Source organism: Balaenoptera ricei, chromosome 21 (assembly GCF_028023285.1).
Source record: "Balaenoptera ricei isolate mBalRic1 chromosome 21, mBalRic1.hap2, whole genome shotgun sequence".
Lineage (NCBI taxonomy): Eukaryota > Metazoa > Chordata > Mammalia > Artiodactyla > Balaenopteridae > Balaenoptera > Balaenoptera ricei.
Genome location: NC_082659.1, coordinates 109,626 through 137,381, shown reverse-complemented (window position 1 = coordinate 137,381; position 27,756 = coordinate 109,626). Strand labels below are relative to the sequence as shown.

General features: G+C 48.0%; 1 protein-coding gene across 3 annotated transcripts; it reads right to left on the bottom strand.

Moving 5' to 3' along the window:
* Positions 1-838: 838 nt before the first annotated feature.
* On the bottom strand, positions 839-27,756 carry DCTD (dCMP deaminase). 3 transcript variants are annotated; one of them, XM_059909513.1, is made up of 6 exons: positions 27,696-27,756; positions 26,079-26,193; positions 25,592-25,727; positions 6,582-6,698; positions 5,139-5,235; positions 839-3,171 (listed from the first exon to the last, which is right to left on the bottom strand). In XM_059909513.1, the coding sequence occupies exons 2-6, from the start codon at positions 26,184-26,186 to the stop codon at positions 3,093-3,095; spliced, it is 537 nt and encodes a 178-aa protein (XP_059765496.1). In that variant the 5' UTR covers positions 26,187-26,193; positions 27,696-27,756; the 3' UTR covers positions 839-3,092. The 3 variants fall into 3 exon arrangements, with proteins under 3 accessions (XP_059765496.1, XP_059765497.1, XP_059765495.1); XM_059909514.1 differs by lacking the exon at positions 27,696-27,756 and adding an exon at positions 27,384-27,679; XM_059909512.1 differs by lacking the exon at positions 27,696-27,756 and adding an exon at positions 27,381-27,470 and having other exon boundaries at positions 840-3,171.

Sequence of the window (27,756 nt, the reverse complement as noted above, 5' to 3'; positions counted from 1 at the left end):
ATTTATTACCCATGACAGGCAGCAAAACTGCCTCGGATACAACCGCCGTTCACCACAATTATCTAGCAGACACTGCAAGGCAAAAGAAGGCTCGAACTGCCTTTCTTCTGGAACACTGTTCCCGAAGGCAACAGTTCAGAGCAAACCTCTATTAACTGGAACATTGATATCTACAGAGTTCTCTGGCCAGAAGATTCCACTACTCCTATAGTGATACGGGAAACTAACACGTAATTACTTACATTCCAGTCACCAGGAAGTCAAGCTCAGCAACATGGTCTATATCTGGAAGCCTGATATACCCACACCGGGGGGATCACCACCACATACACAACCCACCGGACTGTCAAAAGACGTGCTTCTTTCTTAGCAAGGATCCTCCCCGTTAACCTCCTCCCAATAAGGAAAAGAAAAAAAATTTTTTTCCACTAAAACTCAATGTAACAAAATGGGACAAAATATAAGATAGTATCAAAGTTAAATAAATTAGATGCACTGTAGTCATCCCTTGGTATCCTGGGGGACTGGTTCCAGGACCCCCGTGGATACCCAAATCCGCTGATGCTCAAGTACCTTAAATAAAATGGCGTAGTATTTGCATATAACCTACGAATATCCTCCTGTATAGTTTAAATCATCTCTAGATTACTTATAATACCTAATACAATGTAAACGCTATGTAAATAGCTGTACACAATATAAACACTATGTACAGACAGACCTTGGAGATACTGCCGGCTCGGTTCCAGACCACTGCAATAAAGCAAGTATCACAATAAATCAAGTCACACACATTTTTAGGTTTCCAAGTGCATATAAAAGTTATGTTTACGGTAGTTTATTAAGTGTGTAACAGCATTATGTCTAAAAAATGCACATACCTTAATCAAAAAATACTTTAGTGCTAAAAAATGCTAACCATCATCAGAACCTTCAGTGAGTCGTATAATCTTTTTGCAACAGTAACCTCAAAGATCACGGATCACCATAATAAACGTTAATAAAGAAAAAGTTTAAAATATTGTGAGAATTATCAAAATGTGATGCAGAGACACAAAGTGTGCAGATGCTGCTGAAAAAATGGCGCCGAGAGACCTGCTCCAAGAAGGGCTGCCACCGACCTCCAATACATAAAACACGCAGTATCTGCCTGTGAGGTGCACGGCAAACCCGAGTTTTGCTTTTTGGAACTTTCTGGAATTTTTTTTCTGAACATTTTCGATGTGAGGTTGGTTGAATCCGCAGCTGCAGAAATCCGTCAACACAGAGGGCTGACCGTATGGGGTGCTAGCCCCTAGACATATTTACGAATGTGACATAAACAACAACATACTTCTTGCTAAAAGGGCTCACAACTCATTCACAGCAACAGAAAAATCTAACATATTTTCTATCTTTCAATATCTTTACTGATTTCTTGCTTCTACATACCTTTTGTTTTTGTTTTATGCATTTTAGAGCAGAGGGCAGGGGGTTTGGAGGAGATAAGAGAGAAAAAATTTGAGGCGAGAAAAGGAGATTTAGAAAAAGAATACGGTAGGAAAGCAGCAGATAAGCCAGCACTGGAGACGGAGGGAGGAGGCCTGGGACCTGTCAGGTGGCGGAGATGACCTGTCAGATGGCCACACCTGAGACAGGAGCAGGGCACGCTGGGGAGAGAGAGGGAAGAGAGCCTTCCTGGACATCTTCAATCTGGTCCACAGAGACGCATCGCCCTTCAGCCCTGGGGAAGGCACACCGCATCCGTGCCTCAAACTGCTCTCTGAGCATTAAAACATATGCAGCGTGCTTCACAGACAACACAGAAATGACAAACGGATTGTCAGGCACATAATTATAACATAAAAATGAGCATACCTCGGTGTGGCGGATTTTAATAAGATTTTAATAATGTTGGTAAGAAGCCAAATTACAAATGCCCCAGAATATGGAATCCAAAACTCAAGAGACAAAATAAAAACTCATAAAGATGTAAGAGCACTTTAAAACGGTCATGATCTTTAGGATAAAGAAACCATTTTCTCAGCGAAGGTACTGAGCACGTTGAATAAAAGTGAAATGAGATTAAAGACAAGGTGCACTGCTACCCATTCCCCAAATCGAAGTGATTAGGAAGGTGAGATGCGTGTCAGTGAAGGCAGGGCGCCAGGAGCACAAGTGAGCTCCCAGCACCAAGAGATGTGGACGGAACTGACGTCTCCTCACATCCCTTTCACTTACAGGATAGGAGACAGCAGCCCTGGAAATGAACCGTGCTGGCACGTGGGGCAGCCGGTGCGGGCCTCCGCCCCCCGGGCAGGCTGTGGACCTGGGGGCAACGCAGGGCGACGGGCTGCCTTCCCCGGGAACGACTCATTACTCACATACACTCATGTAAGAGCTCCGCGTCACCCACAAAGCCAGAGTAAGAAGCACGAACAACAGAGGTCCCCGCGGCGCAGCGGCGCTCCGCGCACCGCCCTGTGGGGAGCAGGCCAGCAGAGCCGGAAAGAACGCCCGCTCGGTTGCACTCGTCATCTGCCGGGACGAAGGCGCACCCCGTCCAGGGCTTCCGGGTGGGCGGCTGGGCGGCTGGGGGCTCCCTCAGCTCTCGAAGGCAAACACTTAAACGCTGCGTCTTGCGGCTCCTTTCCTTTCCCCAAGGGCGTTACATGCGACGCTTCATTCGGCCCGATGTTCAGATCAGCGTGTCTGCTCATCCCGCTAGGAACTCAGCCACAGTTATTCGTCCGTCCTCCCAGCACACGTGGCGCCGAAGAGCGGCTGTGAAACGCAGTGGGCGACGCACGGCTGACGCCCGTCTGCGCAACCACGCGCGTCCCAGCGAACCGGGGGACGGGAGGGGAGGCGCCGCTCCGGCCCCGGGCGCACCCACAGCTCCTTCCTTTTAAACCCTAAATCGATGGTTTCAACAGATGCAGATTCCACGTGACAGGGAGCGAGTCAGGAAGATGTGAGCTTTTACATTCTTCAGATGTCGACTTTTGCCGTCCCGGCTATTAAAAAGTTATGTGTAACTTTACGATGAAAGGCATTCGCAGCTTCTTAGAAGAGGACAATGCCAATCTTCTGGAGATTTAATGAGATGTAACTCACTGGAGCTTCTGGCTCGGTCTGCTGTTAATTGAATCAAAGTCAATGACAATCTGGCTGCACTTTGGTGTGAATTTCCTAAAGGTAAGAAACAAAACATATAAAGATATTATCTGGTGAGTAGTTAGAGCCATTTGTTTACTTTGGCTTAACCTACATTTTCTGCGGGGAGGAAAAAAATTTCCAGGTATTCGCTTGATATTTTGTCTCTAAAGGAGCCAATTACAGTGCACCATACCGAGAGAAACACGGACTGGAAAAGACTAGGACAAAAAAAGATGCATGGGGTGCCTTGGTTTGCGTGTTCGTCAGCTAGCTGAGTTCATGAATTATCGGGAAGTCAGAGGATTTCTAACAAGTTAGCTGCATGACATGACATCCAATGACGAGTTTCCCCACCAGATTTATCTTACTGTCTAGGAAATTTTTGCAGCCAACTTGGAATCGCTCTAAAGCAAAAAAAGAGTAAATTTTCTTTTGCTCTCAATAGAAAACAACCAGCTCTGGTGAGGAGTCATTTTTAAAATCATGTTCTATAAATGCAGAAGTAAAATAAACCCATGACATTTTTTACTCATTATGTACTTTCTCAAACAGGTAAAAAGAACATACATGGGGACTAAACATATTCTTTAAAAAAAATCAGTATACAGTAAATATCTAATTAATATTATGTAAATAATATGTGTCTCAGAAGGCACAATAGTGCAAGAGATTCATTACATATAACCTATATCCCTAATGAGTAATCCAAAAGGTTAGGTATGTTACCAATTACAAGGACCCCAACTGCTGACCCCAAATACTGTAAAGGAACTTCTTCAAAAGTTTTCAGTCTAAAAGAAGTTTCTACCAGAAACCAAAGGTGGTTGAACTGACTTGCAAGTAACACACACCTCCCAGTCTGTGCCTACCAAAGGTAAGCATATAAATCTCAATGACTTCAAATCTCAATTTAAACTATGACTGTAAAAAGCATTCCCAGTGTTCCAACCTGGCAGGTTATTTTCACCTTAAATATTTTATGCCAGAGATGTTACATCTGCAAAATTTAAAAAGATTTAATGTTAATATTATAAAACTTGTGAATTTTAAAATTTCTCACTACCAGAATAATTAGTTCAAGCCCTGGAAAGCTACTAAAAGTAAAGTGTAATCATTACACAGATTGTCTTCAGATACTTCTGTCACTGCCCGTAAAAATCTACCCTTAGGATAATCTTTAGAGCCTTAGCCCATCATATTTAAAAAGATGCTTCCTATATCCAGACAAAACTCTAATCCAAAAAAGATACATGCACCCCTATATTCATAGCAGCACTATTCACAATAGCCAAGACATGGAAACAACCTAAATGTCCATCGACAGATGAATGGATAAGAAAGATGTTGTGTGTGTGTGTGTGTGTGTGTGTACACACACACACACACACACACACACACACACAATGGAATATTACTCAGCCACAAAAAAGAACGAAACAATGCCATTTGCAGCAACATGGATGCAACTAGAGATTATCAAACTAAGTGAACTAAGTCAGAAAGAGAAAGACAAATACCATATGATATCACTTATATGTGGAACCTAGAATATGATACAAATGAACCTATCTATGAAACAGAAACAGACTCGTGGACACAGAGAACAGACTTGTGGTTGCCAAGGGGAAGGGGGTTAGGGGAGGGACGGAGAGGGAGGTTGGGGTCAGCAGATGTGAGATTTTATATACAGAATGGATAAACAACAAGGTCCTACTGCAGAGCACAGGGAACTATATTCAGTATCCTCTGAAAAACCATCATGGAAAAGAATGTATACATATATATAACTGAATCACTTTGCCATAGAGCAGAAATTAGCACAACACTGTAAATCAACTATACTTCAATTAAGAAATAAATTTTAAATAAAATAAATAAAAAGATGCTTCCAAGTGCGGAGGTCAGGCATCACAAGTAGAAATTAAACATCAGACAAGGCCAAATGTGTTTTCTTCATCAGGCCTTCCTACTACCTTCTTCTCCACGTGCCTCCCACTCACCTGAAGGAAACCCCGGCCATTTCAAACATGAGCCTCGCGGCTGTCGTCTCTTTGCTGTCGTGGTATTTATCAGACATGAAAATGACTTCTTTTATCCCTTAAAAGGCAACAGTGAAAGAAACCTCATCATGTGCACACAGAGATACAACAACAGGCGTGCGGACAGAAGCCCTGGTGGAGTCTGATTCATCACCTTTCCTGAGGGTGCGAGCACACAACGTCCAGTGACTGAAATATGTATCTGCTGCTCTCAAATACAGCAGCACATGGATTCTATTTAATCTGCCCTCCAGCCTGTATGGATTTTTTTTTAATAAATGCAAAGTGAAAACATGTCAAATAGTCAAGCCTTGATCCGATTAACAAATTTTCTTTACTGCAGGCAACCAAATATTCTTTATTCACAAGGCAACGACTCCTAACTCAAGAGGCTCACGGGGGTGGTGGAGAATACTGGCAAAATCAGAGATGAGGACCACCGTGCTGCCAGGAATGGCTCTGCAGACCAGTCCAAGCCAGCTCGACAGAGGGCAGATCTGTTTCCTATCCCTGTCTCACCAGGCAGTTCTAACTTGAGGGCCAAGAATCTGGAGGGCACTTGACCAATCACCCTGGTCCTCCGCGAGTCTCAGAAGGGACCACAGGAGGCTGCTCTTCCCACGCACCTGCCGCCGCCGCTGTGCCTAAGGATGGCGAGGAAAACTCGCGAAGGGTCGTGCGCCACCAGTGAGGGAGCCCACGAGATCCCTTAACTGAGACCCTTCATCCTGGTCCCGCCAGACCTCTTCTGCTCAGAGATCCACGGGCTCGTGATAAACAGCCCCGTTAAAGCACACCTCTGGCTAACATGGTAAGTCTTTAAATCTCAAGCCGAGAGCTTTATGGAGATAAAGTGTAGCTGAATCTTAGATGTGACAGTTTGAAAAAGGTGAAATATTCAGAACACAATGGTGCAGATTTATGGTAACCGTAATATAAGAAAAACTTCAAGTTGTACCATTTGAGTCATATGACATTCGTATGCAAAAAGATGTTTAGGTCCTCATATATCTACCATATATTAGACACAAATTAAAATTTCATACAGAGACTCCCAGCTGACCTTGTTTCTGACAGAAGTTCATTTCTCTCCCTCCCCCCTAATCTATGCACAATATGTCAGAGAATAGTAAATTGACAGTAATTATATGCAACGCCTGTGTTGTTTTTTGGCAGCTTGCAGTTTAGGAAGTTGCAAACTAAATTAAAAACATGCTAAGAATCACAGAGGATGCAATTAGTCTTAGAATACCTGGCACCATTCAAAAACAAAACACAGGAAATATCTTGCAAAGTTGATAGTGCAGTTAATTTAGATCTAAACAATAGCGATTTAAGATCAAACACATCTGCGGTGAGCAGGCAGCAATGCAAATGTGACAAATGGGAACGGCCCGGTCCTACCTGCCTGGATGATGAGCTTAGCACATTCATTACACGGGAACAAGGCGACATACATGGTACAGCCTTTCACATCTGCTGAGTTTTTGTTCATAATGGCATTCAGCTCGGCGTGGCACACTGTGGGTTTGAAGGAAAAAGAAAGAAAAACTTAGATTGCAAGCTCATGAAGAATTCGCTAAGAGTGTTGAGGCATTCCGTTTGCCCCTATGAAATAACACAGATAATAGACTCAATTTTTAAAGAAATGATTAGAGACGGAAAGTCCTGAGAAGTGCGGGCCGTGTGGTCTGACAGGTTGGCGATGAGCAGCGAAGCCGGACACCGCAGCAGCCCTGGGTCTGTCGGCACCTCCAGCAGCCAGGAGGGGCCAAGGTCAACTGTCCTCACCCACCACGAGCAGAGCAAGAGCTCACCGCTCCACGAGACCCTGGGGGTGGAACCACCAGCATGAAACGGCCCATTTGTGTGCTGATCCGCACATGCAGGGATGTTCACCAGGGCCGCTCCGAGGGCAAGGGGCAATTTTAAGAGCAAGAGAATCCGGCACTGAAGCTGAGCGTTTCTGTCCCCAGGGATCTGCTGCACCTCATGGTCCTCAGCCCGCACACGCCGAAGAAAAATGCCATCGGATAACCAGTGCTTTGTCTTCCCTACGAAACACATCCACCCACTTAACGACCGTGGAAAGTCAAGTTCTTGCTAGACTGGTCAGTGATACAAGGTCACCCCAGACTTGCCTGAATTCAAGGCTGAGGAGGCTCCCTCCTCTCCCGTCCCGCACCTGCTGACGCCCGCCCGCCTTCCCAGGCTGCTAGGCTAGGTGTTCCCACCGCCTAATCCACAGGGCGCTCCTTCGAGGGAACCAGCAGTACTCACCTCCCGGACCCACTCCAGAATCCCCTGCCTGCTTTCTGAGGCTGCTGTACTGACTTCTAATATCCCTACTTACGTTTCCGGGTGCGCTCTCTAAAACTGTTCTCCTTGGGGTGGTGATTCGCAGACGTGTCTGCCTGGTGGAACCCCCCAGGGAGGAAACCGCCATGTCTGTGTCCCCCAGCTGGAGACTGTGATGGTCTGGGGTGTGGCCTGGGCTTTGGCATTTCTAAGAGATTCTCCCTCATGATTCTAAGCTGCAGACACGCTTAGAAAACACTGCCGTGTAGAACCCTCTCATATCTGCAGGGGACCTAGCACACTCTAGGCACACGAGTGCTAGATAAATGTTTACTGAATGAATTACCATCTGGCCCTGGTCCAAATCATACAAAGCTTCTAATTATAAACACGGGGGCCTTCGTAGGTCTCCCCCTCTCTCTCCACCTTATCAACCTCCTACCCCGAGCACCTTCTTCCAGGAGCACTGAGGCTGTCAAACAAAGAATCCTGCCCACCACCCAGTTCTACAAGATCAAGTCGTCAGCCACTGCAGCCGCTGACCTACCGTGCGCCCTGAAAGGAGCTCGGGACGAAGAACAGGAGGGCGCCCTCTGTGCTTTTGGAAAAGAGGCACAACAGGCCCTTAGTTAGATACACATTTCAGGAAAAATTAGGTGTCAATTCCAAGAAAATATTTTTATGAACCCAGATTCTTGCATCTTCCCCTACTTAGGAAAGCACTAAATTCATTAACTGCGATATCTCTTCCTTGTGACTAGTTATACTGTATGCTGACTGCACAAACCCCTTAGCCGAAATCCTATATATATGGACATCCCTCGCTACCTCTTCAGAGCTGTTTCTCAGAGGTCTCTGAGAGGCTGTCTCCTGGCTCTAGTCCTCAGTAAGACCCTGAATAAAACTCAACTCCCGGCTCTTACGTTCTGCGTTTTTCTTTTTGTCGACAAGGCCTTAAAAAAAGAGTGGCCTAAACTCGTGGCTCTTGTATATTTTAGCTCGGATGTACTCAGTCAATGAACTTTTACTGAGGGCCTGCTCTGGCTCAGACCCTGGTCCACCGTCCTCCGCAGGCCTCCCGTCTTCAGGGGACGTTGTAAGTGTCCCTGTGAGTCCTGCAGCAGCTCTGCAGTCCTGCAGGCAGAGAGCTGAGCTGAGCTGGGGCCTCTCAGGAGATGCTGGCGGTGCTCACCTTAGCCTATGAACACCACGATTTAGCTGTGTGTAGAAATGAACAGTCTCTGGCATTGTTAAGAAAATCTAAAGGGAAAAAAAAAGCCGTGCTTAATCAGGTCACAGCCCGTCAGAGAACAATCCTCGCTGGCTGCAGAGGGACCCGAGCCTGGCTCCTTGAGACCTTGTCCTGTCAACCCCGAGGGCTGGGGGGACCCTCAGGGCTGTCAGGGCACTGGCCTCGGAGGGGCCCCCGGCCCCATTTCCTTCCCCGGTGACCAAGATGTTCCCAAGCTGGGATCAACACTGCTCAGTGTTAAAAACAATTAGATGTACTTGTTTCTTTTATTTCCCCCTTGAGGGCAGAGCCCAGGCTTCTAGGTTCTTTGTAACTCCCTCAGAGCCTAATGCTATGCCATGAACATATGGGTGTTAAATGTTTACTGAATGAATAAAGGAGGAAATTCAGATTCCAAGTCTTGATGGCAACGTTGGGAAATACAGAAAGTCCTCTTAAATTCAAATATCAAAAATACGCTTTCCCACCTAATAACTATTTTTTGATGGTGCTGGTATTAATATTCAGAACTACAGTTTCTGAATCTGTTAGGAAACACTATGATATCGTCCTCTTATGAATCTCTAAAAGTTGTCACACTGACTACAACTATCTTCCTCTAATTCATCCGAGGCAGTTTGGGGCAAAATATAACATTATGTCTGGATTCATTAACGAAAACTATCAGATGAAACAGATTCTCTCGGGCAGCATCCGACACCCCTGTGTAAAGGGTGGTTTATAGAAATAATTCGCTGGACTATAAACAGACTTCCTTTCTCTTAACCACAAGATCACAGGACGGAAAATACAAAGCTTCTTGGTAGAGAAACAAGAGGTCTACTGGGCATTTAGCATGGCTGAGTGCCAGGCACACGTGAGGCTCTGGAAAGGCAACAGGTCACGACCCACAATCCCACACGTTCAAAACCAGACAATGACGAGTGCGAAACTCAGGCGTCCCATCCACACCTCGCCGCCCTCGTTCAGCACTGCACACCCCCAGCTCCAGACGTGGCGAACACCCACCCCAGCCACCTGGCACCTGCTTCCCGAGCCTGCACCTGAGGGTCGAGGGGAGGAACCCCCGGCCCCTCCCACCTCGGGACCCCTGCGCCGTGGGTCCAGATCCTCGAGTCTGAAAGGCTGCGTGCTTCTGGCCTGGCTGACCTCTCGGCCTCCGCGGCCCTGACCCTCGCTTCCCCTCCAGAACCGCCCCGTGTTTCTCTCTGGGGCCGATCCGCCCAGGCGGCACCAGGCAGACAGGCCTCGGGCCCCAGACTGTCCTGTGGGCAGACCAACGTGACTGACGACTGTCCGTTCGGCTTGTATAACGTGGGCCAGTCAGGGTGGAGGCTGGGATTCATTCACCTGGTCTGGCATCTCCACTGGTCACTTAACAGGTAACCGCCCGGAGGGGTCCACTCCAGGCCACAAGGAGCGCCCAGCAGCCGGGCCTGCCTGTGATGGGCTTGCTCCGGGGCCAAGCATCTTTCCCTCGTATTCGCGTCCTCTCGGGCAAGTCTGGAAAGACAGCTTTGCGACAAGAGTCAGCCCGGGGTTCACGGCCAGGTCTTGCCACTGAAAGCTGTGCTCTTTGGTTTGCAGGAGTAACAGTGGCTCCAACTAACTAAATAAAGGCAGTTTTTACAATCCCAAGGGAATCCGGTTTTTAACTTTTTCCCAATGTGTCCAGTTCCCTTCCTTCATCCTCTAGAACAGCTGACCTTCTCCAAGACAGGCTGTCACAACAAAACATGAGGCTTCTCTCCTGTCGCCAAGGGCCAGGCCCCGCCCTCGGCAGCCCCTCACCCGGCATCTCCGATGATGGGGGCTCCCGCTGTTCCATTTTTCTTCTCCTTTACACACATACACTTAGCCCCCATTCTGAAGAGGCTGCCTTTCCAGCATTTTGGGTCTCTTTTCTTCTTCCTTTCGAGATGAAACTGTCTTATCTACAACTGCTACTCTATTTTTAAAATAATCACCTCTTGGTGTTATGATGCATATAGAACCTCTAGTTTTCTGTAAAACAATGCTTTCTCAACCGTAGGTCGTGAGATCAGTTTAGTGAGTTATAAACAGCATTTTTTCCTCCTTTTTAAGGAAATAGGTGGAAAGAGAAGGGGAGAGATCAGAATGCATGCCACGTGGCAAGGTTAAGGAGGTTCCTGAAAACTGTTTCGGGTGTAAACTATGTAAACATGCTGCATCGCCATGTAAAAAGCTTAAGAAATACCAGTCTGTGGAAACCTGTTGGCCTCTGTAATGTGCTACTACATGTATACAACCAACTACTAAACAAACAAAAACAACTAAGCCCTAATTTATAGCCTCTGCCGATCTTTGTGGTGGAAATATTCCCGCAGGGCTAATTCCAAGCCCCCAACGTGTGGTGCGTAGCTGGGGAGAGATGTGATGTGTCGGATCTGCTCCGTGAGCTGACAGGAGGCCGTCCCCACACCCCGCCGGGCGGCCTCGTAGTTACCTAAACCCAGTCCTTTTCTGGCTGCAGTCTCTGGGTTCCCTGCTCTCCTGGCCCTTGATGCGTGACCACCCCACATCCCCTGCTCTAACCCTCTCAGCATCACCAGACCACTTCTCTGTGGGTCCCTGTCCTGCTCTCACATTTCTGGGCATTTCCCAAGGTTCAACCCTGCTCTTTCGTTTTCCTGCCATAGTCCTGGACTTTAAGGATTCATCCATCCGTAGATTCTCAGAGAACAGATCTACTTGTAAAACTCGGAAATCTACATTTCTAACCCCAATTTTTCCCATCTTCTCTGCAGGCCTCTTCTTTGGGTGGGCTGAGTCTCCTCTGCAACTTTTCTCACTATGATTAAAAACACTCTGTAGATATCTGATGGCACTAAATTAAAGAAGACATTTATCTTTTTTGAGTGCTAGAGTTTTTATGATGTGGCTTAGGAAGAGCTGCAGCAAGAACTACAAATAGGCCTGAGTACAAAAACCCACCAAGGAGGGTGGCTCTGCTACTGATCTCGAGATAAGCCTAGTTGCTACATTCATAGCAGGAATCAGGACCAAGTCTTCCCAAGATACACAGTGTCTAGAAAGTATTCAAAAGACAGCTAAATTGTTACACACACACAAGAAGACAAATTTTCCATTTACCTAGAATTACTCATCTTTGGCTGAGCAATAAGCAAAAGAAATCTCCAAATACTACATGTATATCTGTTAAGCACAAAGAGTGACACAGGAACCTTCAACGATTCTCAACATTGTTTAAAAGGAAAAGAATCAAACGCTGAAAATATCAGATTAATGCGTATGAAGTTCTTGATTGCTAGAAGGAGAACCTCTGTTTCAGGTAACTATAAGACAATTCACATGCTTTGGTCTTTTTTTTTTTTTCTTTTATATTACTAACTGTCAGAATTCAGAACTGCATTAACCTTGGCCCACTGAGAAGAGACTGCATAATTAGAAAACTGTATTTTTCAAATTCCCTCTTACTAGGGCTTGATTAATCCTTACTGTCTCATGTAGGCGTTTCTCTAGAAGTTTGACAAATTAACAGGATATATTCCATCCTTGGTTAGACTTAAGAGATTCAACATTTTATAGATTTAACTTTCATCTCGTTTCATGTAAGACTAATACAATATCTATTTTAGACAGTAGCATTGTTAAGGTTACTTAAATAGGTTTAAAAAAAAAAAAAAGAAAAGAAACCTCAGAATAAGGCTAAACAATTGTTAACTGCTGCACAAATAATTTAATAGTGTGATTCTACCCCAAACTGATCGTCATGTGGCTACCAGGACATGATGGGAGGTACTGGGGCCTGATAAAATTTGGGGTCAGGAAAACTATGTTTCTATTCCAGTTAAAGAAACCCTCCAGGTTGTTTAAAATTCCTCATTTTTAGTAGTACAGGATTTTTACTTGAAGAAAATGACTTCCTGGGGCCTGAGGGCTATTCCACCAAGGCTGACCTGGAAAGTGGGGCAGCCTGGTGAAGCAGCTGGCTTAGGGCAGGTGAAAGGTCCAGACACAGAGCACCTGTGGAACTTAGCCTGACCTGCCCTGCCTTCTGCCAACACTCTCCAGGCTGTACTGTACAAGCCTCAGCGTCCCTGGGGAACGCTCCCGTGCCCTTGACTGATGGCTGTGATGGTTCTCGGGGCCGGGCGGCCACCCGCGTTCTGAGCACGGACACTTCAGCTTGCTGCCAAGAGGGAGGGTCCAGACTCGAGAGCCAAGAAGGGTGTGCTGAGGGCCGTGAAAAGGTGGGACGCTCTACCCTGCAATTAATAACTGACACAAAACGGGGTACCCGAGTTCAAGGTTGACCTGTGCATTTAAAAAAATAACGCAACGTTAATTTTTAGAAGATACTCCACTTCTGTTCTGATGACAAAGCTCTTGGTCATTACTTCTTGAAATCAGGGTCCAAGTGTTTTGACTTCTGGCGTCACACAGGGATCAGAGTGGCTGAATCGGACCCGTCTCTCTCGGAGCACGGGTACCCCCCGCTCTGGGTGCCCCTCAGGTGCCCGTCTGATGGAGGCTTCCACCGAGGGGCGGGACGTGCACCCACTCCTCTAACAGGTCCATTCAGGGAAGCGCTTCACTGCTTCAGGAGATGGGCTGGAATTTCAACTACTTATTTCTTAATTATTGAAAGATGTCCTGACAGGGCCTCATCTATCACCACCAGCATGCAAAGGACCCATCCTTCAAGTCAAGAGCTAAACAAGAGAGTAGCCTCCAGATTTAACCCTTCCCCAACCTCCCACCCCCAGCACCCCACAAAGGTCGCAACGTGTTTGCCGTCACGGCTACCCCCAATCCGAAGCAAACACTGCCAGAATCTGGCCCCAAACACCGTCAGTCCTCTGCCTCACCGCCGCTCCGCCAAGTTTCCATGTTGGTAATGCAGTGACTGGACTCGCGATCGAGTTTTCAAAGGATCTGAGGTTACGGTGGGTAGGGGAGAGGGAGAACCGGCTCAGGAAGGGACAACTACATTACTTCTCCGAGACAAGCCCAACGGCACAGGCCTGGTGGGCCCCGCCCGCTCTTCTCAGCCTCTGCCCCCCAGCCTCTGCCCCAGAGCCCCCGCCATGGTCTTCCTCTCTGACAGCGTCTAACGCTCCAAAGCCTACTTCCCTCCCACGGCTTCTCACGGAGAGTTCTGCCCGTCCCCGTCCCCCCTTACCCCCGCCAGAGGGGCATCCCTTGGCACCGGGCTGCAGCAGGGAGGGAAAGTGGTTTCCAACTGTAGACGCCTCCCAGATGCGTGTCGTTCTAAGTCTTGGTTGCAGGCAGAGCGCCTACAGGCCTGGGCGCTGGCACTGCAGGAGCTGGCGGGTCCCCCCTGCAGAGCCCATGCCCCGCCAGGCAGAAGACGCCCGAGCACGGACAAACCAGAGCCAGGGCTGCAGGCACTACAGAAGAAAGGCCACGGAAGGTGGGAAGTGTGGCAAAAACCCAGGAAACGAGGGCTTAAATGCACTGTTTGTAGGCAGAGGGGAGCTGAATCCGCAGGCAATACTGTTCCTGCAGAAAAATGTATCTGGATTACAGATGGCTTTCAGAACCAAGGGGGCTAAAACCTGGCACCTGCCTACACCGGGGCACCAGGGTTCAAGCTCAGCCTCACTCAACAATGAACAGGAATATGAGTACCTCCCTTCCTAACTTGCAAGGTTACAATGCCGAGCACGGGAGGAAAACGCTTTGTGAAGTAGAGAGAATTCTGCCGGTGAAGCACTGTTGCCAAATCAGAACTGCACGTGTTTGCTGAGAACAGCGGCGTCCAATCCAGCCGGGTCTTGCTGTGATGAAGACCTGGGGGAGCTGGGAGCGGGGTCCTCCTAAGCAGAGGCGACAGGTGACAGCAGTTGGGCCTCACCTGGCCACACCGGAACAGTGGGAAGCCCTCTGCTAAGAACTGGACACGACTGCCCCGCCAGCCCCGCCCCCTGCACGGCTAGTGGCTTTTCTCTTCAGAAGGTAAAGCGACTGCGCCCCTAGCTTCTGGCATTGAGGGGCGCATAGTTCCAGTGCAGAGGCGTCTATTATTACCGTCTAAGGTTGTAAGTGAACATAAAAACAGGGAGTAGTGCTAATGCAGAGGACCCCAGCCCTGCCCCTGGAAGACGTCTGGGGGCTGCTCTGTTACTACCCTGTGCCCAGAGAGGGGGTCTCTGCTGGGAGCAAACGACAGCAGAAGGGCGTTCTGGCCAGATCTGGGATCCGAAGAGGGTGAGCTCCCTCAAAAGGCAGTCGGCATGGACATGTATACGCTACCAAACGTAAACTACATAGCTAGTGGGAAGCAGCACACAGCACGGGGAGATCAGCTCGGTGCTCTGTGACCACCTACAGGGGTGGGATACGGAGAGCGGGAGGGAGACGCAAGAGGGAGGAGATATGGGGATATATGTATACATATAGCTGATTCACTTTGTTATACAGCAGAAGCTAACACACCATTGTGAAGCAACTGCACTCCAATAAAGGTGTTAAAAAAATAAATAAAATAAAAATAATGTAAAAAAAAAAAAAGGCAGTCGAATCCTCCAGGCTCTGCATGAAGCCCCAGGCTCAGCTGCCCTGGCCCAGGCCACTCCTGGAACAAGGCTTTGGGCTGGTCCAGAGACGCCCCAGAGCCCCGCTTCCTCCTGCATGGACCCCAGCCATCTCCTCAGACTCTGGCCCCGCCCCCAGCTGCTAGTTCTGTGAATGACCCTTTGCATCCGGTGAAGCCTCAGCCTCCTGGCCTACGCACCTGAAAGAAACAGACCGACTTCACTCTGTGTGACAGACTCTAGGTCCATCCAGCTCACTACAAACAACTCAACTTCGTTTCTTTTCATGGCTGAGTAACATTCCATTGTATATATGTGCCACACCTTCTTTATCCATCCATCTGTCTATGGACACTTAGGTTGCTTCCATGTCCTGGCTATTGTAAATAGAGCTGCAATGAACATTGTGGTGCATGACTCTTTTTGAATGATGGTTTTCTCAGGGTATATGCCCAGGAGTGGGACTGCTGGGTCGTATGGTAGTTCTATACTCCGATAAAGATGTTAAAAAATTTAAAAAATTAAATTAAAAAAAATTAAAATTGTGATCTTTCACACACACACACAAAGACCTGCCTCTGAGACCCGCCACCAAGACTAAAATCTGTGACGAGCACAGCACAGAAGATGGACCTGGTAAATGTCGGTGCCCCCGACCTCTCCTCCCGGGCTGCTCGGCTGGGCGGACAGGAGGACAGACGTTTTTCCTCCCTCCCTCCCCTGCCCTGGTCCCCATCCCCTGCCCCCTTCTCCTCCCCGCCTCTTGCTAAGGCCGCTGGCAGCAACTCAGGGCACCCAGGGGATCCACTTAGCCCCAGTGGTAGTGCTTAGGGCTAGAGAGACTTCTGGCTGTGGTGTCTCCATTACTGACAATAGAGCCCCCAGAAGTCTAATTGCTCTGCTTCCCTGTGTGCTAAGGACACAGTCAGGTCAGAAGGACGAGGGAGTGGAGACAGCGCACTTCATCGAGGGGTGAGCTGAGCCCGCCGCCCTTCCCACTGTCCGCGTGCGATACATACACTGTTTGATGTCTAACACGTACCGAGGAAGCACAGAGAGAAGCAGAGCACTCACCACGGCTGGACAGCGTTGTGACGGAAAGACACACTGTCCAGCCTCAAAGCTTCCCTCTCGGGTTAACAGCTTTCAAAGGTGAACCGGGACTGACCAGTGGGCGCTGGAACATCAGTCGGGGCCTGTGTTCTAACTGATCCCAGCTCTACAAGGCACACCCCGGGTGACACGCTGATCCCGATCTGGCGTGCAGAACACGGGGCTTACCGGATCTAACTCAGGACTCCCAGGACAGACCACACTTGCGGCCCTGCCCTGCATTTCCAGGGCGGCCCCGGCTCCCTGCCCCACGCAGCCCCCTCCCCTTTCAGCCCATGACCGCCCGCTGCTGAAATGCTGCAGCGGATCACGTCTCCACCTGGGACTCCACGACCGAAGGTCGCAGGTCGGCTGTCACCCGCCCCTCTGCCCGCACCTGGTGTCCTCCCCTCACTGCTGATCTGTGAGCTTGGGGCCCGTCCCTCTCACACCCTCATCTGTCTCCCTCTCCTGGACCATTCCCAGCTGCATGCAAATGCGTGCTGTAACAATAGGAAAACACACCCGGACCCTCCCCTCGGACAGACAACAGAAACCTCTACCTCGGCCCCCTCCCTCTGGCCGCCATCCCGTCACCCTACCGTTCCGCTCTCTTCCCAGACACCTCAAAACCGGACCTCTCTCCGCTCTGCCCATTTCCCCCCCTTCTGTCCTTCCTTCAGCTGGCTCCGGTTTGCCTTCCCACCCTCCCGCTCCACGGAGCCGCTCTCTGCAGTGTCAGCGTGACTTCTGACGTGCTCATCCCCACAGGCACCTTTCCACCTCCTGGGACCTCTCAGCAGCCTCGGACGCGGCCGGCCGCTCCCTCCTTCTGGAAGCACTGCTCCGTGCGCTCCCTGATGTCACTGCCCTTCTCTGCAGGCCCTTCCACTTCCACCAACCTCTCTCCGTGGTTCTCAGGGCTCTGGCCAGGGCCCGGCCTCTGCACCCTCTCCCTACGTCACCTCACCCACGCCCGTGACGTCACCCAAAGCTGGCATGCCACGCTGACATGGCTGTCCGCTCGCACACCCAACCTGCCGACCTCACACCCTCCCTGGGAGCTCTTACAGACACCTGCAACCTCAGAGGCCCAGATTTCCCTCGCTCCTCCCCCAAACCTAGGCGCTCGGACCAGAACTGTTTGGAAGGAGTGGCTCTCCCTCCCCAACCCCACGTCACCAGCCCTCGTGACGCTTCCTCCAGTGCACCCCTCTCCTCGCCTCCTCTCCACTGCCCTCTCGCCTGGCCTCCTGCAACTGCCCCCGGCTGTATCCCTGTTTCCACCTGCCCCCGAACAATCCACTTCCCACACACCCCAACGTGAGCTTTCACATCCAAACTCCTGACCTTGCGGGCCCCCAGCCTTGCCGTGTTACTCCAGCCTTCACGTGCTAAGCTTGGGCCAAGTTGTCTCCTTGGTGCACAATGAGCTAGAGCCTTCCTCCTCCAGGGCTTTCACCCAAGCACCTCTCTCTGTGGAATGCTCTTTTCATCCCCTAACACCCACTACCCCATCTTTACCTGATGGGGGCCCATCAAATCCTTCAGACCTCTGTGTGACAGTCACTTCCTCAGAAAGAAACATTCAATAACATCTGTTTATCCCATTCATGTCTGCCTGCTCCACCATCAGTCTGCAAGCTCCTTGAACACAGAGAACATGTACATTATTTACTGCTGTAGAGCACCTGGCACAGAACACGTAAAATAGACGCCCTGTAAGTATCTGCTGAGTGAATGAACGACTACAGGGGAACGTACTTGGAAAAATGTCATGTATTATAAAATATAGTTACAATTTTTAAAAAGGAAGCAAGATGCCTCAAGAACTCACCAACAGAAAACTCAAACTAATATGAGTAGATGACTCATTTGTATTTATTTCAATTTCTAACTCAAGTTAGAAGTTATAACTCACTCGCAGAAGGAAAAAGGACAATGAGGGATTCTGCTTCCCTTTTCCACCTAAACTCAAAATTAATGGCATTTTGAACAAAGTCTTTTAATTGTAGAATTTAAAAATTCATGCTCACTTATCATATTCAATATTTTAAATTTACTACGGCATCTATCATTTGAAAGCAGAGAGATGAAATTTACGCCTCCACGCACTGGCTACAACCTGCGCGTCAGACGGCATGAGCAGAGAGAAGACAGGCACATTCCAGCCACCTTGCTTTCACCAATATTCTCCACTTATCAAGGGATTTCCTGAAGCCAGGCCAGTACCCACGTTTCAATAAACATCACCACACGGACTGAGTCACAAAAGGATTTCTCAAGTCCTTTCTTTCTGTTTGGTCTTAGAATAACCTCCTGTCTCCAAAGAGTTCTAAGTGTCTCTCCTCTCTTCATATATATTTTCTTCTATTTACGCACGGGGTCTTTTTCTTCATTGCTGTTCTCCAACCTTTTCTCATCCATGTTTGTGGGGCAACCTACATCTGTGTACCATCTCCATCAGTTTATATTCATCTCAGAACTGGAGCAGGTTTGAATCACTAGAAGGAGGGGGGGAATAAATTCTGTTTCTCTCTATTAATTTGTCCACACGCACAGATGCATATTCCCTCTGTGTCACTGACATCAACAGCTGTTTACTGCAGCTTTCACCCCAGGATGCTTCCCGAACACCCTTAAAACTCCTTAAGCAGAGAAACAGCGCCCTAATCAAATAAAATCAAAGCTATATTGTTTAATTTTTCCTGAGAACTCTAGAACTGGAGGAGTCCTCAGTGATCATTTATTTCATAAAGATATTGAGAAGTGAACGTCAAGTCGTGTATCTGACAACCCCACAATCCCTGGGTTTATGTACATACACCACCCCTGGAGCCCGGGCTCTGGAGAGTCAGTCTAGGATTCTCTCACTTGAACCTGATAATTGTCATTTTAAGCACCGTGGAGCTTTTCTTAGCCAACATGCATATTAAAGGTTTGTATAGTCCCACGCAAATATAAAACAAAAGTCCTAAGAAGTAAAAGTAAAAAACAATATAAATAGTTGCAAAATCTCTGGGAACCAGATTTTATTGCATATTTCTGGGAGCAAACTATATACATATATATATTCTAGTTTAATACCAGTATTAACAAAGCTTATGAAAGATAGAGTCTTGATGAAAAAAACTCAAAACAAAACCTTAATAATTCAGGCCAATTTCAGAAAATATCAATCAAAACCAGCATAACGGACAGAACAGATCAACAGAATAAAGATTCCAAGGTTCAAGGAGTGTCAAGTGCTCCCTGGAACCACAGTGCGTGGCAACCCTGAGTTTCTAAGCAAAGGCTTATCAAACATAGAGAATTAAAGAAGTTATATTTATCATTCAGATAATTAATGAGCTCACATACTTAATACAACCTAAAATAGGTTGAGTGTGGCCCTGACATTTTGTTGACGCTATTAATCTCTCAACAAACCTTTTATTTAGAGAGATTGTACAAACTTCAGCCCCCTTCCTGGTCATCAATTTGGAAATCACTAACCTTGAATGATTTTTAAGTTTTATTATAAATGTCCATGAAGTAAACTGACTTTTTATAGACAAAGACCAATATGTGTATTTTCATGGGTAGGTTTGATCCTATAGATAAGCATTTGAGCTTTTCCTACATCTGCTCTTCAGGACAGGTAGTTACGATACATTGTTACTATACATCCCTTGTAGACATTCATGGTGAAGCAGTAATCTCTAGCTCTTAGAAGATAATTAGCCCTGAATTTATAGATTAAAACGTATAGAGAAAAATCAAATAAATGAACAAAATCATGATTTATTCTTTTCTGAAGGCTGTTTATAAACACTTATACCTGAAAGTGAAATACACTTATGTTAAGCTGGTTAAATTTCAGGGGGCGCCTCATCCATAAGCCGTTGTGTTTCCCTGTTTGTCTAAAACACCACACGGTGAAACCCGAGTTTGCCCCTCTTTTCATAAAAACAATATACTTTATTTTTTTACTGTAAACTTGCTCCAAGGTTTTCCATCGGTTACACTAGTTATTTTGTACAAAAGTCCCTAATTAGGCCCACTGTCAGGCCACAAGTGCTGGATGGCTAGGCAGGGGAGGGATGTTGGGTCGCCACCAGTGAAATTAGAATTCTGCAGGAAAAGAAACAGCAAGTCGTCAAATCCATGGATCTGCCTAACAAAACCAGAGGGCATTCAGTTTCAACTGGCTGAGGGAACAAATTTGATCTTAATGACTAAGAAGCTCTTACAAGTTGTGAGGAAGTTGCAGCTTAAGAAGGATCAGCCTCCTAACTTCTTGATAAATTAGTTTCTCAAGACTAACCTTTTGGATGCCAAAGAAATATATCACATGCATGGCAGTCAGGAAAATGTCAGTGTTCAAAGGGGTAAGGTAAATGGCTAAGTAATCACTAAAATGACATCTATGCATGCTTAACAACATGCTAAATCTGAAAAATAAAGAATACATTTAAATAAAGAAGCACTGCCACACGCTGGCAAAACTGTTTCAAGCTGCCACGCTAAACTCTTGCCTTAATTAATTTCCAGCATTTTCCTTCCCAGCATTATACTTTTTTTTTTTTTTTTTTTTGACCACGCTGCGCAGCATGTGGGATCTCTTAGTCCCCCGACCAGGAATTGAACCCGCGTCCCCTGCAGTGGAAGCGCAGATTCTTAACCAGTGAGAGTTTTCCTGCATAAATATGAACTGACTCCGGAAAAAGTCCCATGTCTCCATGTCTGCCCGGTGCATCAGAGTGCAGGGCTACCCCCCATCTTGGGGCATCACGACTATGGTCCCTTCCACGAGTGCGATGCAACAGCCAAAGCAATCCTGGCTTCTTGATTGATTGGGGTGGAAGAGGAGGCCAAGCAAAGAGGCCTGCTTCTCCACCAATCCCTTCCCCAGTGGGAACCAGCATGGCAGGAAAATGCATTCAAGTCTGATGGGCGTGGGAGCTCTGTTAAAAACATGAAGTTGAACAATGGCTCCCGAGGAAGAAAGAAGCGGATTCTACGCCAGCACTCTGGTCTGTAAGCCATGTCATCAAAATTGGTTATGAAAACCTGAGGAAAGAGTGATCTCTGAGTTACCACAAGTATTTCGCCTCCACTTTATAAAATTGGTATTTTGATTAAATGTGCTTCACTCTGATGAACCCCACGAAGAGAAAGGAGCGGAAAGTGTCAGCTGAACGCTTCACTTGGGGTTACCAGCCACCCCGCATAGAAATTGAAGTCTTCCCAAGCTTTTCTACAGGGTGAATTAGATATATCTGCTCCTTTCCAGTTCTTTTTCATTGTCATTCATGTGAAAAGGTGTCACTGTAATAACGCTGACTTCTTCCTGCCACTTACTGTTACTGACATCATACTATCTTTTGGATTTCTCAGGAAAAAGATGAGATAAAAGGCAGTTTCCTTGGCAGGGGGAATTTTCATTTTCCATATTAATACCACATTATAATCAAATCGTTTCAATGAAGTTTTGATCCTAAGCCTGGAAGAACAAAAACACCCTTTAAAAATGCCTCTCTAGAGACACAGCCCAGAAAAAACACCATCTTCCTACTCTGTTACACGTATTCTGTGTTTACCTCCCCTTCCACAGAGTGTCAGTCAAGACTAATGACTTCCAAACTTACAGAATTAATAAGGAGAATTAAGCTATATACGTTAACCAGTAAACTTAAACTTACACAATTCCCAAGCTCCCCTTGGGAGAAATGTGAAGGGAAGCCAGGTGCCAACGGCTTCCTGCTTCACCCTAGGTACAGGCCACCTGAGCTCTCGACCTCCGGGGGGTCATTTCATCGAAACCTCTGTTTGCTCAAGTGCATAGCGAGAAGAAGAAAATGGGTGGCCCACTGTGCTGCCATCTACCTGCTTCAGAAAAGCCGAATTCCCGTGCCCCCCTCCCCCCCAAGGAAGCACAGAGCACTGGCTTTGGCATTAGAAGATGTCACCCTGCCTGTGTGGCATTGTATTAGTTACTTAACGTTTCTGGGCCTTCAGGTTCCCATCCATGAATGAAGCGGGTAGCTTAGACCCCATGGGCACAAACCCCAAGGTACCACTGAGGTTCTGCCAGGGCTACAGGGATGGTCCACAGACTGGCAAACATACGTCTAGCACTTACATACACTTTTTTTCCAAACATCAGTAAAGTTCAGATTAATGCAAAGTGTTACTGATATCAAATAGCTTTTTGTCATCATGGATCTTCTTACTCAAAAGATACTAATAAAAGGTATGATCTCACTTTTGTGTGGAATCTGAAAAACAAAAACAAGCTCACAGATACACAGAGCAGATGGGTGGTTGCCAGAGGGGGGAGGTGGGTGGGAGAAATGGGTAGAGGGGTCAAAGGTACAAACTTCCAGTTATAAAATGAATAAGTCCTGTGATGTTCAGCATGGTGACTGTACTTAATAATAATACAGTACTGCACACTTGAAAGTTGCTAAGAGAGTAGGTCTTGCAAATCTTCATCATAAGAAAAAAAATTTGTAAACATATCAAATATTGATACATATGAATCATCATGTCCTATACCTGTAACTAGTGTAACTTTGTATGTCAATCATACCTCCGTTTTTTAAAAAAGATACTACTAGTTTAACTAGCATCATATAGGGGTCTTGGAAGTCTTTTTTGACATTTAAAAGAGGGTCCCCATATATTCAGAAGAATTAGGAAGCCGGTGGTCTGGAATCTCGATAACCTCTAAAGCTTCTCTACAGGGATGGACACAGAGTCATACCTGAGACAGCCCAGCCACCGCTAATGTCAGTGAGGAAGGAAAGGGTTACGCCCACCCAAGTCCAGACATTATCACTTATTTTTTTTAATTAATTATCTTTAAGTCTTAAAACAGAAAAAAAGAATTTGCATTTTAGTCAATTAGCACCAAACATTTCTATTACATCCAAGGCTACCTAAACATTTACTTCTCTGTGACCCAAAATCCCTTCAAAAGACAAGACCGAGTGGATAGTTTACAGCCAGTCATAGTTATTCAGACTTAAAGCCCATCTTTACATGTATTATGATGGTAGTGATACTAAATGCCTTTTAAAAACCATTTAATACGTTCTCCGACTTTTACGGTACATCAAATTATAAGCTTACTCTCGTGAAAGAAAACTGTCTACATTCTAACACGGCTACGTGTAAAATGAATAATTGATAAGTAAGGGGCAAAGAGCTTTGAAAACCTAGAGGTATCACATGGATAGTAAAAAATAATGCACACGGACAACCAGTGCCCTGAAACTCAGCAACCATTCAATAGAAAACAATCAGTGGAGCTGGACAAACGCCTGTGTGGGTTTTTTTTTTTTTTAATTCCTTCTGGAAAGGAGCTCTGAAAGGTACTCTCCAACTTGGACAAAAGGCAAGTGTCTCAGAACAAACACAATTAGCTACTGGAGAGGTTATGGAAGCGGGGAGTCGGGGGATGGTAAACGTGCTGCAAAGCCTTGGGCTTCTAGGTCACTGCCAGAAATGTGCCTGGGGCTCATGGTGATTGAGGGAGGCACAGGCCCCACGGGAGAGCCGCCCGGTAACCAGTGAGGACAGCTCTACGCCGTGCAGACCGCTGGCATCGTTTTGCAACCAGCCTCAGCGTCGCAGACTGACACCTTCCAGGAATTCCTCTACAGGCAAGTTCAGCACCAGGACCCAGAGCCCACCACCCTGACTCAGCGAATAAGGGCTGGGGTCCTTACACACCTCACTGTGGACCTTGAATTCATCAACCCTTTCATTTTTATATGGGACCTTGAACTGTCCGGTGAAAAATCACCTTTGCGTGTGCCTACAAATAACGAATCATTTCCCTTCTTTCTCATCACTGAAAGCTTACAGAATCAAAAGCAGGATGACCACAAGTTTCTAAAATACGCTGGCACATCTTTCCCGCGCTCCACTCAGCTATAAAGCCGAGGCTGAGAAGGCAGTTCTACCCTCTTTTCCCCGGGATCCAACTCTTCCTCCTCCGACAAGGGGGCGAGTTAAATGGACTAACCCGACTATGAAATCCCCGTAATCACTAAACTGCTTTATCCCCTGAGAACCCCGAGTGCTTTGTAGGTCTCCCCAGTCTCATTCCTCAATTCCTTCTCCACCTCCAGGCACGGTTTTTTCTTTTTCTTTCAAAAACGAAGCAGTTGCCCTGAAGCAGCTTAGAAAGAAATTTATGGGGCTTATTTAACATGATTAAGGTCCAGGAACGTTAGTAAAAATATATAAATTAGGCTACATGTAGACTTGGAGTTCTTCGTGAGAAAAACTCCAGAGGAAAACCTAGCAGGGAAGAGCCAATGAAACAGAAAGCGTTCACACGACACTTGACCCTTATTTCCTGAAGGCACAGCTTTCCCATCCGGATGGCCTGTGTCTACGTTACTTCCAATAGAGGCCGTCTGTTCATTTCCAGACATAAAGTCAGGTCCAAACGTTAAGAAAATTCAGCAACCAGCATATGCAGCCCAACGCGCCTCTTTATAGCATTAGTTGCATATTCTCCAGGGAGTTAAAGGAAAAGTGAGGCTTGGCTGGTCGCTCCCAGATAATCTCTGATAATCTCTGAAGTGAGTCCCCACTGGGGCTCAGATAGGCAACAGATTATAACAAGCACCCTCCCCTAATTTAAAGGTGAAAAGCAGAGTTGGCCAGGCCAAAGGCCTCCGGTTCCACGCATCTGGCTCGCGGTCCGGCCAGCGGCCACTCTGGGATTGCGGCGCCCTGGGGAACAGGGGCAGGCGACTGCATCGTCCCCCTCCTGGTGTCCAGCTCACAGCTTGCGTCCTGCTTCCCAGAGATGAGCTTGAGCCACATTTCCTCAGTAGATGGAAATGCACGCTGCTCCTCATCAGAGCAAAGCCCTGGCCAGCACTTGGTTAGCTGGCCCCGCTCCCAAGTAGCCAAGAAACAAATGGCAGGGCCACCTCCCCCAGGGGCTGTGGCACGCTGCAGAGAAGCCCGCCACCAGCGAAACACGCCGGGCCCGCGCCAGAGCCCTGGCCCCAGGGCCAGGCTGTGTGACCACTACCACGCCTCCACTTCTTGGCTCTCTTTGGCACTTAAGGGAGGGAGGCGGGAAACTGGGGTACTTCAATAGGATTTTTTTCTTTCCGGCTGTCGGTAACTGAAAAGGAAGATGGTGCTTTCTGACCATCTACCGTATTTAAGCACTCACCGAGGCTATGAACAAGCAGAATGGAACACACAACGTGCCGTACCGTAAGGGTATTTGGTATCCAGTATACTCTCCGCTGTCCTCCTCCAAGGCAAGAGGTCATCACTACATCCATTTGGCATTCCATTGTACCCAATGCCCACAATCTTGTTTTCTGCATTCACGATGCAGGCTCCGACCTACAGGAAAACATGCCCAAAGGCTTGGTGACTTTGGGTGGCTGGTCTGCCACTGGAGAGGCAATAAATGAGACCAGAGGCCTACAGAGCTCCAAGATGGGCACGCAGCTTCTGGAGGGGCTAAGAGCTCTGTCTCCTTGGGGTACGAGAGACAGTGAACGATGGCATGTGACAATTTACTCTCTCATAGGAAGAGGTAAGCAGGCAGGAATGCAGCACAAAAGACAGCAGATTTACTCTGCTTTTTGTAAGTTGGCAGGTGTCCACTGACCCTCTTCCTCTTGTAATTTGCTCACTTGTAGGCACCTCCGTGTCTGAGTGTCCAAACATTCTCCTGTAAAACTCACTTACCTGGGAATTTGGATCTTTGCTCCTCTGTGCCGATAAGAAGGCCACTGCCATGAAATACTCAGGCCATTCCAAATAGTCGTCACGTTTTTTACAGGGAAATTCGCTCATGCTGGGTCTAGGAGAAAAACACAACAAAACAGCAGTGGACAAACACATTTTGGTCAATCTGCTTTCCAGTTCAACCCAAGCACACTTCAACTTTGGACCTCCAAACTCAGAAAATTTCAATTTACATTTATCAATCAGAAATCACAGCACATGAACCCCAGACGGTCTCTGGTCTTCAGAAAAAAAAAAATAATAAGAAATCAAGTTACTATTTCAGAAGTTTGGATTCGGCTTGTATGGATGTGCATTCCCAGGTATTACATCTACTTACTGCTTTCTCATGGGATTTTTTTGCCAGTTGCTACACATGCCTGCCCTACAAATCACTGTCAGCCTTTACCTCTCTCCCTTATCAAATGGAGCCAGCAAAAGAGGGAAAGGGAAAGGAGAACACTTATTGATCATCTACTATATTTCAGACACTGTTGAAGGTTGTACACATCATCTCACTGAAGCCTCGTTCTGAGCTAAAGGTAACTAACATCCCTCTTAGAGAGAGGCTCAGAGAATAGGTAACTCTCCCTAAACCACACTGGATTATTCTCCATGCCAGTTGGATTCCATCTGGAGCTGTCCCAACTGTGATATTCATGTGTGCCTTCCCTTCCGCCTAGTTTCCCCAGGTGGCGCAGACGTTATCCACTCTGAGTACTGAACCAAAAGAGGAGAAACGATGAAGACTGCCAAGTGCCGTGAGTAAGGCAGGATTTCGGTAACACTGGGCTCTACTCGCGGGCAGGCACAAGCGTCTCTCCAACGGGGAGAGAGCCCTGAAGGGACCTAAAACTTCCAGTAAGGGGGTGGGGGCATCCTTTCAAGGGAGACGAACCAAGGGCCAGGAAGGAGGGCAAGGCAGAAGCCCGGTGGCTCTCAGGGAGAAGTCTGGAGAAAGCCTGCACAGGCGGGCTGAAGGAAGGGGAGGCTTTCCCAACAGAGCTGGGCTTCGGGACCTAGTTGTGAAGCGGACGCGACCGTGCAGCACGTCGGTGCCTGCTGGGAACCCGGCGACCCACTGGGCACGCTTCCCCGGTCCTAAGGGGCCTGTAAACCCTCTTAACGCGGAGCGACGCTGGACGGAACTGGTTCGCCACGCGGTTTAAGGGGTAGCATCCGAAATCGCTGCCGGGGGCCCGGCGGGGTGCTGGCTGGGCAGGAGGCCAGGCGAGGAAGGAGAGCGGAGGGAAGGGAACTTACTACCGGCTTCGGGTGGGCGCTCGCTGGTGCCCTGCGCCCCGCTGCAGAACGGATCCAGGGAGACACGTCTGGTCACCGGCCCGGCCGCAAGCCACGCTCCTCCCGCCCCGCGATGCCGACCCCGGGGCGCACCCACGCGGCCCCGCCGCCCACGTGGCAGCGCCTCTCGGACCCCCCGGAGGCCGCGGCGCCCCCCGCGAGGTTGCCCAAGCGCCGCCGGCCCCGCGCCGTTTCCCCGGCAGCACGTTGGACCGGGAGGCGGCGTCCCCGCGGCCGCCCGCTGCCCCGGCCGCCCCTCCGCTCCCGGCCCGCGACCTGCAGGCCGGCGCCCGTCCCGCCACCGCCGTCCCGCCGTCCCGCCGTCCCGCCCGGGAAG